We start from the raw sequence: 12,317 nt of genomic DNA, 5'->3' as shown, positions 1-12,317 counted from the left end.
GATGAAAACCAAAACAAGTGGGAAGGAATTAGCGTGTCAAATCTGTTTAGTAGTGAAGCACAGAAACTGAAAACTCAGATTTGCAGCATAAATAATCTCATTCTAATACAAACTTCAAAATAAGTCAGGTGAAATAGGGTATAGATACATCGGTTTCTCTTTGCTGACTCTATAGGCTATGTACACAACTAGATCAGATGTAGATATCTATACAGTAGTCGCTAAAATTATGTGACAAGAACCTCATCATGATTTGCTCATGCAGCTCCCTCCATTTTGGACAGAATGTCATTGCATCCCTAGTGATTGCTCAAATCTTTTTTGAGTTGGCTACTTGGTAGCAAATGGGAACAATAGAATTGAAAGAGGTTGTGAAGTGCCAAGAAAGTGAAGTCAAGTAATTCATAACGCTTATAATCAAAAAGGATCAAATGAAACTACGCACAGAATAAAGTGACTTGGTGACAGGCTAGAAAAATAATTTCTGCTGCAGCATTTTGAAATATATGTGAGTTAGGGTATTACTTTCCAAGGCAGAAAAGTATTATTATTATTATTATTATTATTATTATTATTATTATTATTATTATTATTATTTCTTAAATCTGGAAAGACAGATATTTTGACACAATTAAAACAAGTCTATGAGGTATGAAATTTTAAGATGTTGATAATAAGCAAAGAAATAAAAGAGGAGGACCTCTGATAGAAGAACAAAAATTTGGAAGCAGAGGAAGGTTTCTGATGGAAACTTGGAAAATAAGAGAACCAGAAAAAAAGGGTATGTAGAAACCAGGGAAGGAAAATATTTTAACAAAGAGAAGGAAGTCAGTAGTGTTGGAAGAGACTGGAAGGTAAAGAAGGATGAGGATGGAATTTTGGTAAGAGGAGATTATTGGCAAAAACATAATTTTATTGTAGTGAAGTGGGCAGGAGGTTGGTTTGAAAGGGGGGTTGAGATAAAATTATTAAAGAAAACTGATGACAAACAGAATATATACAGCACTCCTTGAGCTCCAAGGTGGGACAGGAAGGCATACAGTAATGAATGACTGACGCAGCAAGATTGAGAACGATTTTCTTTTTTACTAGAAATAACCAAACCACCGTGCCAAAGGGAGTGAAAACATAAGTAAAGAGTTGAGAAAAGTTACAGTGGGGATGAGGAGACTGAATGGAAGGGAGAGAGGTACAAAGAGATTAAATCAGACAAGGAACTTCCATGGCAGGAGAAGAAAGTTTACAGGAGAGAAATAGGAAAGAAAATTAATAGGCAGGGCTGGTGGAGGAAGATCACAGAGCATTTCATCAGTTTTCCTTAAAAACATGGGTACCAGGCCAAAATCACCTTTTCTATCCTTTTTTTTTTTATTTGTTTTTTCAAGTAATAGTTCAGCTATACACTTACATGAAGATTCTTCAAGTTTTTGAAATCTCCTTCTTTAATTTCAGTTATTTTGTTGTTCTGTAAGTCCAGCAGAGTTGTATCAGGGGGAAGATCTTTTGGCACTCTTTCCAGACCTAGGAACAGTGAAAAGAATAAACAATCGACTTTGAAAGAAACTTCAAACAGGGGTCAGTACTTTCCTTAGTACTATTTACCTTCCAGTAAACATTTCTAGAACTCATTTCCTGAAGTATGTTATGAAGTCTTATTTGACAACATTTCTGTCTCCAAAGTGTCAAAGGGAGTTTTATTTTGCTATGTCAAATTAAAATGTATTTATTCACATTTCCATTCTGCCTTTTTCCAAGTTATAGAAAAGACTGAGTTTGTCAAAATTACTTCTAACACATTTAACCCTGCTGAACTGTGTGGATAAAAATTGCTTTCAGAAGGAGGTATGGCATTTATTAATTTCACTGTGTGCTAAATTTTTTGGACAGAGAGCATTTCCTGCTATTCAAGTCAATAAACTTTTCTTTAAAGAAGTATGATGGCTAATTACATTCATTTCCAGAAAAATATTATTTATTTGACAATAACTGAATAACTTGCAGTGAAGTCCACCTTAAATGAAAAAAAAAAAAAAAAAAAAAAACCTTTTCTTTCAGTTGAAACTATGTGAAACTATGTCCAAGTTTTCTGGAGAACAAATCTCTTGGTTTAACTATAACTGCCAAAAGAACATCAGACAGTTTAAATTAAAGACTCTCTTTGGGACTATTTTCTGAATAGCTGATATGTAAGTCCAATGAAGTAATGGAAATGAAATTATTTAGTGTTAAATAACACTCACTTTACCCAGCTTTGCTTTCGTACTGTGACTTGGAATAGAGCAAATCTTTTATAGTCATTCTGATTTACCACAAAATTAAAATGTTCTTTCCTAACTAGTCTTTTATTTTTATTTTTATTTATTTATTTATTTTTTATTTTTACAGAATATGAAATGCTAAATGAATGGCTAGTAGGAATAATTTATAGTCATTAATAAAGTCTCAATATGGGCATCTAACAGATTTTTTTTTCAGGAAGAATAGACTTTTTAACAATAAAGGTTTAAATAAATATTTCTGAATGTATACTCAAACTCTCTTGAAAAGATTTATCTGTAAGTATCACCAGTGTCTCCCCAACAAATCCTGAAAACAAGACTTCTTAAGTTATCTTAATATGGGTGTAGCAGACCTAAACTTTTGAAAAGTGCTTCTTTTACACTTAGCTTTAACTGATGATAGTACTCTGTGTAGAACACATTCTGTTGTTCTGACATTGTAAAAAGTTGGTTTCTGAATTTAAAAACATCCTAGCCACTCTTCCAAATTTATCTCCCCCCCAGCCCTGAAGTTCTCAAACATTAGCTAAACAAGTATTAAAATATATGAGTCTGATATTTATTAAAACTGAGTACAATATAGATTAACCTGGCTAATTTTTAATCCCATCAGAACCCAAAAGTTTTAAAATGCAGAATCTTCCAGTTCCAGATGAATAAGTAAAAGTATGTACTGTACATAAAATGACAAGAGCCAAACCTCGTATCTCATCCTATTCACCTTACTGATTTTCAGAGCATGAATAGATGATACAGATTAAGGTTCTTCATATTATTAAAATATTTTTTTTTTCATTTAGGCATGAAGTTCATTTTTACTAAAGGCAGTTGCAAAACCCTAATTATTTTCAGAAATGTGGGGCTAGAGCTCCACATATATAAAAAAACATAATACCATATAATCTGCATGTTGTGTTTGGAAAATTTCTGTACTCTGCAGACAGCAGTGATGTCAGCAACTAAAAATTCTCTCCCAAAAGCACTGTTTGTTTAAGGTCATAATTTTGTTATGAGAAGTTTTCAGAGTCCAGCAACTTTTATAGTATTTTTCACATATAAATGCAAAAATTAGTTGAATTATTTGGATACAAATTAATATTACTATGTTGTGGTTGTTAGTACATTTATATTAAAAAGACTAGTATTAGTAATTTAAGTTCTTGTGACAGAAACCGGTGTACATGAGAGCTATACAGCTGTACGTTACAGAATGCCCTTGAAACATGCTTTGTAAGAATACTTGGATTGCCATTGAAGGGATAATTTGCTAGAGACTAAACTAAACTTCAAATTAAATTTCCAGCTGTACTCTTCAAGCTTCACATGTCAGATTCTACAAGCTCAAGCATTTTCTGTGAATGAGGTAGAACTGATAATTTCACAGAGCAATGAAGTTAAATGGTGGTTCATATTATAGTAAGACAACTATAATCAGATAACCCTTTGTGAACAGTGATTTATAAAAGCTTATTGTACTAAAATCTAGGAGGTACAATGCAATTATTAGCTCTGCATACAAGGAATATAATTGCCATCCCTTAAAATACTGAACTTGTTTTATTACCTATCTCATGTGTATTCTGTTATGTGTTTCCTGAAGCCATTTCTAAAAATGGTTTAGAAAACAGCTGAACTGAAACCATGGTATATGATTTTTCCTTGGCTTGTCTGAGTTTTGAACATATGGAGAGCAAAGTATCATGCATTGTATATAGGAGTACAGGATGCACCTCAGGTGCCATAGAGATGTTACATTAATATTAAGCAGTATAGTACACCCACCAACTGACAGCTATATCAAATAGAGCTCTCCAGTGACACAACAGTTTGTAAATGGGTGGATCTGGACACTGTCTTATAAAATCATCAACTAATAATTCAGGATTAAACTGTGTTTAACTTGTCGACTGGATCCAAGTGTTTCACCGCTTGTCCCATCTACATTGGTTTGCACTACAACAGCACTTCTACTTGTATTCTACATTTATCCTGGACCTGCAAGCTCATGAAGCCAGTCTCTTCTCTGGAGTTTTGTTGTCTGAGGAGCAATCCTTCAAGTCTTTCTAGTCATAACAGGTCAGTATATAAGCAGTGCACATGAATGGGGGAGTCTAACATGACAGCATGACAGAATTTGAAATGAATCTAGAAAACTGCAATCCCACTAGAAGCTAAAATGGCTCTTGAATCTTAAATTAGAATTACCATTGCCCAGGATGATTCTTGGATTCTTCTGGCTGGAAGAACGAAGAATTTAGAGGGGAATTGTGGGCTGTACTTATTACTTATTTCCCATGACTTAATACCCATATACTTCTGAAAACCTGTTGTAGTGTGACTCTATGTCCACCTACTAATGCCTTCCTGCGAAATTTATGTAATGTCAACTGACAGAGGAACTGGTACAGGAAAATACCAATTGAGTCACTTCTTAAACATTTTAAAAACAGTTTACACAACTATTTCAGCTTGTTTTTTTTTTTTTTTTTTTTTTTTTTAATATACATTTAAGCTTGCGAATACAAAAAAAGAAAGCTATATGGCAATCTTTCATAGCAGTCTGACTTTTTATGTGAATACTCAGTGATATAGAGTTTGGTATTCAGTTCTCTGGAAATATTTCAGGCCTCTGGTTTCTAAGATTAACATAGAACTGACTAAAGATTTAGATATTTCTGCCTTTCTATCTGTTAAATTGAAAAATGCATATTGTTTTATTAATTTTGATTGGATAAAACTAGATCAGTTATTATTTAAGTTGTTAAATGCATTAAAAAATTCATGAATGAGCAGAAAAGGTATAGCCCCACCCTTACAAAATGCTTGCTTACACTGAAATTAAAAGCCTAAATATTCTGGAAACATACGGGACTTAATGGAAGAGTTCTTATCTTTAGTGAGAAAACTATTGCCATTTGCACTAAAATAGTTCTCCAAGAGAAATCATGTCTTACTTACAGAAGCTAAACAAATATCCATTCCTGCAATATGTGCCAGATCAGTGTCATTCTCTGCAGATTACAACAAATAGAAATTTTCTTCTGTCCTACATCATCAACCCCTAGCACTTAGCGATTCCCACCAGCATACATGTATGTGTGTAAACATGCATGGATGTGACAATACATAAAGAGTAGAATATAGTAGACGACAATAATAAGAAACAAGTAAATGAGCTTGAAACACTTCCCTTGTTGCTCAGGATCAGTTGTACTTTTATTTTCCCAGCAGAAGGTTTCCTATTCTTTCCTATTCTTAACTTATTCTTACACTAGTAACTACATCACAGATTTCTGGAATAGCTAATATAATAATATGATCAAACGTATTAGAGGGATGCCTAGCAAAGCTGGATCATCAATGGATTTCTTTCACATAGACAACAAGAACCCACACTCACTTTTGGAAGTACTGTGATGGAAAGGCTCATCTAGAGTCAACTAGAAGACATTCAGTAGAGAGAGGTTATCACGACCAGGAATCCCTCCATAGTGGGAGGACGGAAATGAAGGTAACCTTGCAGAAATCAGGCTTGTCTAAGTGGGATCCTACCTATGTGATGTGTAGTATTTTCTCATTATTTTCTCATTATTTCTTAAATAAATTAGATTAACGCTATTGCAATGTCTGGCTGCTTATCTGTGATTGCCTCTCCACTTGGAAAGGACAGAAGTCTGATGGGTCTGGAGATTTTATGAGACCAGAAACTAAGCACAAATGAGCCAAACTAATGATATAGTGAAGCTGGTATAATTCAGCCCTTATTGAGTCCCTGAGAGAGCAGCAATCTGTGGCTAGTCATCTCCTGTGTAGTGATACACCAGCCCAACTCACATATGCTGCCATTTAGCCAGCCAAACAGGTGTAGGAGATGTAGCAAGGATTTGGGAATATTATGAGGACTAAGGGGGATTAGGGATTTTGGTATACAAGGCAAGCTTCATAACTTTTGCAGCTTAGGGAATTACCTGCTCAGCTGCAGGAGCTGTGATCAAGTGGCTGTGGAATTTTTTAACCCCCAAAATGTGAAGGGTGGCATTTGAAACCTCCTGTCTATGAAGGGGCTTCAGTTCACTGCTCCAGTTTCTCAGAACTGAGAGTCTACAACGTGGCATGAAGCCACATTTCTGCTGAAGCCATACAACTATGCAGAAAAGGAATGCAAGATTTATGGGGCTAGTGAGAGAGATGAAGCAAAGGGAGTCTGAGTCTGTAGCCCAGAGATGAGGACACTTCCCTGGGAACTGTATCCTTGCAACGCTGAGACCACATAGTCAAAATAAGAAATATGTGACTGGTGCCAATTACAAAGAACTTAAAGCAGCAGAGCCTGGTCTATTAAATAAATAAATAAACAAATATAGATAGATAGATAGGTAGATAGATATTTTCCCTCCTGTCCAGTTTACAACAAACAGGGATGGGGCTTATTCCCCTGAATAAACATTCCCTTTCCCAGCTGAGGAGAAGGGGTCAAAAGGCAGAGGGAGATCTGAATGCTGTAGCTTAGATACATGTGTTATTGCATTGCAACACTCACGATTATTATCATAGGGGCCATAAAATGGGGCTCTTTTCAAGTCTCCTTTAGTTTTCACTAACAGCTGCTGCCAGCTGAAGAATTTGGGCTGAGTTACATGTAATTCCCAGACGTGGTCATCAGCGGCTGCTCTCCCGGTGCGGGCAGCCTCTCCAGCAGCTGCCTGTGCTTCCTCTGCTATGTGTTCCCCCCTGCTCAAAGCCCAGCTCTGCCTCGTCTCAACAGTGGGCTGTGTGGACTCTGGGATGAATGGGGTGAATGGCAAACTCACGGGTTCAGGAGACTTAGTCAGGGAAAATAACAGGACTCAAGGACAGCTTTCTGGAAGGATGGCAGGGAACTTAGCATAGTGTTGAATGCTTCAAATTAGAAGAGTTCACTGAAACTTTCCCAGTCTGTGTACTTCAGTATTTACTGGAATTTGTTCTCTGTTGTGTGGGATTTGAAAATAGGAGTGGTTTCACAATTTGCATCCTACCAACTATAAAAATAAGAAACAATTGTCTTTCTTTACAGAGGAGTACCCACAACCTCCTTCTCCCTCCCACTTTCAAATGAAAAGTCTGTTCTTTACCTTTCCTTTTCTTATTATGAAATCATCAGTACTAATGGGAATATTTTAATTAAAAAAAAAGCCTGAAGAATTGGAGAATTGTTTTTTTCTCAGGTGATTATTCTTAAAGATTTAAGAAACAACAACAAAAAAGAGCAACACAGTTTCCATTGGAATCCATGAAACTCTTAAAATACATCTTAAAGGTGACAACCATTCTTCAGATATTCTTCCTGCTCTTCAGTCTATAAGATTCATGTTCCATTAAGATCCATTTGGGACTTTTCATCATTTTCATCACATATTATTTTTGTATACCTCTGACCCTTCCCATTGGAAAGAATGAGAAAATGAACTCCATTCCCTGCTGAGATGGCTTTTCACAAAAGTAGACCAACTGGTATACTACTACACTGTTTTTTTGTTTGTTTGTTTTCCCAAACTTTCACAACATTGTTTTCCAGAACAGAGTGAGGAACACAGGAAAAAAAAAAAAAAAAAAAAAGACATTATGATCAACTGTGCAATTCCATTATGAGAGTGTTAATAATTGTAAAAACCCAAGGAAAGGTTTTAAAATGAATGCATAACTTATCTGCTCACTTCCATTTCCACTCAGTCTGTGTAGTGACCACATATTTCAAAATATAACAGATATTGTAAGCTATAAATTTGATGAATTATTTTTCTGTGATAGTCACATTTCTGGTACTAGATTCAGCCTCCTGTCTCAAAAAAAAAAAATTTAAAAAAAAGTAACGATATTCTTAAATCTTAAAATCAAGCAAATACCATTTCTGTGTTCTTTCTAACTGACTTAATTTCAAAGGTCTGGAAGATATATACTTTATCAGGAAGGACAGATTTATTTTAGAAAGGAAGAAAAATATTTTTGAATATTTTTGAAACAATCATGAGTCTTCAGGGATGAAGACCTTATATAAAGAATCAAATATCGTGAGATTTCTGAAGTAACTGCTAGAATTGCCAACATTACAATTCCCACTGTCATGGTTACTGACATAAAACATTCTATCAGAGAACAGCAACAGTCCTGTGTGATTCATGCAATCTGTCAGTATGGTATGCATCATGGCTTTAATCAATGTGGATGCTATGCAGATGTACTATCTATGACTATTCGTGCATTGAGGTGAAACATATATTTCTTATGAATATTCACAGTATTCAGAAGAGAGTATTCCAATGACTGGGGAAATTTCTAACATTAAATTTTGAATGAACCTTTGGATATTTGATATTTGCCTGTTTCACGGTTTAAGCAGCAGGCAATAGATACAAATCTAAGTCTACCACTCTAAATCTTTACTTTGTGATTTACCAGAAATAGCACTAACTCAAAGGTGTAGCCATAAAGAGTGGTTTGGTGGGATCTCCTGTGCTTTCCAGTAAACTTACACTTTCCTTTTCTCACCACATAGTCATTGCACAGCTCTAGTTTTATTATGATCTGAGGGCAGAGGTTTGTTACTGGTATTTTAGGGATGTGAGCATTTTTCATAAATGTTTTAGGATTGCTTTCAACTTCCTTTCATGCAAGCAAAGGAAGAGAGCGACCATGAATATGTCTGAACATAGTGAGTAACATTTAAATAAATGTTGAGAGAATTTCCTGAAAGAATTAGGGAGCCTGCAGAGCTGTTAGTTCCCCCTTTCTACCAGATTATGTTATATATTCTAGTGACTCTTTGACATTTTGCTTATGTTACTCGTTTATTTTATTGGTTATTTAGTGATAGACTTCCTCCAGGTCATCTGAAACAGTAATCTCTTCCAGTCCATATGATATAAGATCTCCACCATAGAGTGAGAAAATAAAGAAGAGAAATTTTAGCCCCTGACCCTGAAAGCTGCAAGATTTTCATTAGATTCCTATCTTAAGTTCCTTTTTCGTTTTTCCTCACCTGTATCTGAAACTTACTATAGGTCTCCTTTTTTAGACATTTCTTTTATGGCTTCCCTTGAAAAAGTGAGATTTTCCCTTTCATGTTCATACCCTCCTCCTTAAATCTTTCCTATTTTGTCTGCCTTCCTGTTTTTCTTCCATTGGTTTTCTTCTCTTTCATTTTATTATTGTATTTAGCACACTGTATTTTTTAAATTTTCTCTGCTGCTGCCACTATACAAACATTATTAGCACTGTTACCCCTCTTCCCCCCCCCCCCCCCGACCTTTTTATTTTTATTTTTTCCATTTTTATTTCCAGTGGTGAGGAATTAATATGATCTCCTCAGTTTGAAGGTGTGGAAGTCCTAATTGAATTTATGGAAAGAAAAGGCATTATAGCTGAATGATAACAGTCCTTTAGTCTTGTTTGGCTAACTCACTTATGTCTTTGCTCCTACATTTCTTGGACAGAGGTGTTTTTTTGTTTGTTCGTTTGTTTTGTTTTGAGAGAGTGTCTATTGCACCAGTACAAACACTCTTCTTCCATGTTACCCTAAAATATGAATTCATTGAGAGCCAATTTAGTGTCTGAGGCCCACATTGGAGCAGTAGAAAGGAAAATATTTATTGGAAAATGAGCTTCTAGACTTAGCGTTTAACTTGAATGTTTGTAGTGATTAGCTTGAATGCTATGTCCAAAGTGAAAATGCTCTAGCATGGAAACTGAGGCTATGCTGGGCTTTCATATTTTAGGTGATGCAGATGATGCAGCAGAAGCTGTTTCTAGGATGACCTATTGCACATGTCAATTGTGATGACATATTACAGAACCAGGCTGTAAATTCATTTATATTTGCATGTCTGTAATGCTGTAACATCTCTAGAAATAATCTGTCCATTTGTTTTACCATTAAATCCCTAAAGTTACCATGAAATTAGGTGGGCTTCTAGTTTTCACTGCTTTTATATTATTTCATATTTATTACGTTACTTTTCATATTGAAATAAAAACTGCCAACATCCTCTCCTTAACAGATTTTTGTAGCACTCCAAATAGTTTCCAGGAAATGAACAGCAGGCTAGTATGGGATATCCTCCTAGGTGTCTTCTCACCTAAGAGCATGCACAGAGAGTACACACAGAATCTTTAAATGTTGTTTTTCACTTTTTTCATTCTTTATAGAATGCCTGAGAAGTCTACCGTACCGTATGATTGCATGTATAGCAAATGTAACCCTGTTGACAATGGTGTACAGACCTGTTCAAGGCCATCAATCCCATGAGCTGAAAACTACTACACAAAAACAAACAAACAAACAAAAACCCTACAACAACAAAAAAGCCACCCAGAAAACAAACCATCCAACCAAACAAACACATACAAAACAAAAGAACAAAACCCACAACACCTCCCCCACACACACACATTTGTGGGAATGGTCCTTGGTTTTAAAGGCCCCTGTGTGACTGTTCACTGTTTCCATCACTTTCCTGGCTGAGAAGCCAAGAAGAAATTTTTGTTCTGTTTTCTTTTCCTAGTATTTTCCTTTCCTTTTCTAGACAATAATGCTCTGCATGAACGAACCTTTAAACATAATACAACAGAATTCTAGCATTTGCTATTACTGTTAGTCAGGACAAGTATGTAAAACAGAAGTAAGTTTCAAAAGAATGTACAATGCATTGTAAAGCACATATTATTTGACCTGAACTTTATGAAAAGACAAAAATATATTCAGAAAAAAAAAAAAAAAATTTCCCTGTAACCACATGGTAGATCCAGGACATGGATAAAGTAAAACACAGACCAGTGAATCCAAAGTTGATAAAGAAGGGTTAGAAATGATACTCTCAAACCTGGGTTAGGAAGATGTTTTAAAGATACACTTAAAAATAGAAACTTTTCTAAATACCATGATAACTGAACTCTGTAAAAACATTTTTCCTGAGTAGCTGGAGGCTGGTATTGGTGGTTTCTTGCTATTATCATTGGTGGCTTCAGGTAGGACTCAAATTCCTAGGTCACATCCCTACTGGCTGAGGGTTCTCAGTGAACTCTGGGAAGGAGCCTTTGGACTCCCTAGCTCTTTCTAAGACTTAGCAGGGAGTCTTTAGCAGGTGAATAGCACAGGTTTTGTGTTTTGAAAATATAAACATTTTCTAAACAATAATATCTGTTACCAAATACTACAACATATAAAGATGTTGAGAATGTAATACAAATATTGTAGATGTCCATAACATTAGTAGATGTCAGTAGTGATTATTTAGTATGATTGAAGTGCTTCAGTTACCCGCCATGTTCTGTAATGACTTAACAGTTGACTCACTTTTTTTTAGCTATTAGTTACTTATTTGTACTGTGGGATATTTTAGAAATGAAACCTTGTTCTATTATGAACCAGAAAACAGTCACTTCTTGTACCACTTGCATTTGGCACTCAGGATTTTCATTCCTGCCACTATGCTTTCTTAAATGTTATTTTCTAGTCTAAAACAAGTGAATAAATCTAGAAACGAAACAAAAACAGCAAACAAACACACAGAGGTGGTAACAGTTACCTTGGAGCAGGCAACAAATAAAGAGAGGATGTATTTGGAATGAACTAACTTTCACCCAGAATCATGTCTATCAATGGGAACTGGAACATCCAGAATTCAGGTAGTAAAACTGGTGGTTTATAACAAGGCTTGTCTTTTGTTCTTACAGTGGAGAAAGCTAATATTTTATAAGTATAGATCAGTCTACATCTAGCCAATATTTTTCTTCTTGACAACTTTTCAAGAGTGTTTTCTAATTATTTTCTTCTTAATTTAATAATTGTTTCCAGATTTACTGAGCATAGGGCTTTCTTTCATGGTTTCTTTAACTTCCAACGCAGACCCAGAACAGTATGTAAACTGAATAGATAGTAAAATTGTTATAACCATGGCAAATTTATTGAAATGTTCCTATCGTCAGTTGACTTTTTCATCCTTTAGTTTTATCACACATAGCTTAATAACTTAACCTAAAAGCTCAACAAGTGAAACGTAA

At 35.2% G+C, this 12,317-nt stretch overlaps 1 protein-coding gene across 1 annotated transcript in view; it reads right to left on the bottom strand.

Moving 5' to 3' along the window:
* Positions 1-12,317, bottom strand: part of DCN (decorin) — a 37,893-nt gene that overhangs the window by 16,404 nt on the left and 9,172 nt on the right. Inside the window, exon 3 of the mRNA XM_035551889.2 lies at positions 1,409-1,521. Coding sequence (XP_035407782.1) covers positions 1,409-1,521 — 113 coding nt within the window. The remainder of the gene's footprint in view (positions 1-1,408; positions 1,522-12,317) is intronic.

Source organism: Cygnus atratus, chromosome 1 (genome assembly GCF_013377495.2).
Source record: "Cygnus atratus isolate AKBS03 ecotype Queensland, Australia chromosome 1, CAtr_DNAZoo_HiC_assembly, whole genome shotgun sequence".
NCBI classification, from domain to species: Eukaryota; Metazoa; Chordata; class Aves; order Anseriformes; family Anatidae; genus Cygnus; species Cygnus atratus.
This window is presented reverse-complemented; position numbering and strand designations above follow the sequence as displayed.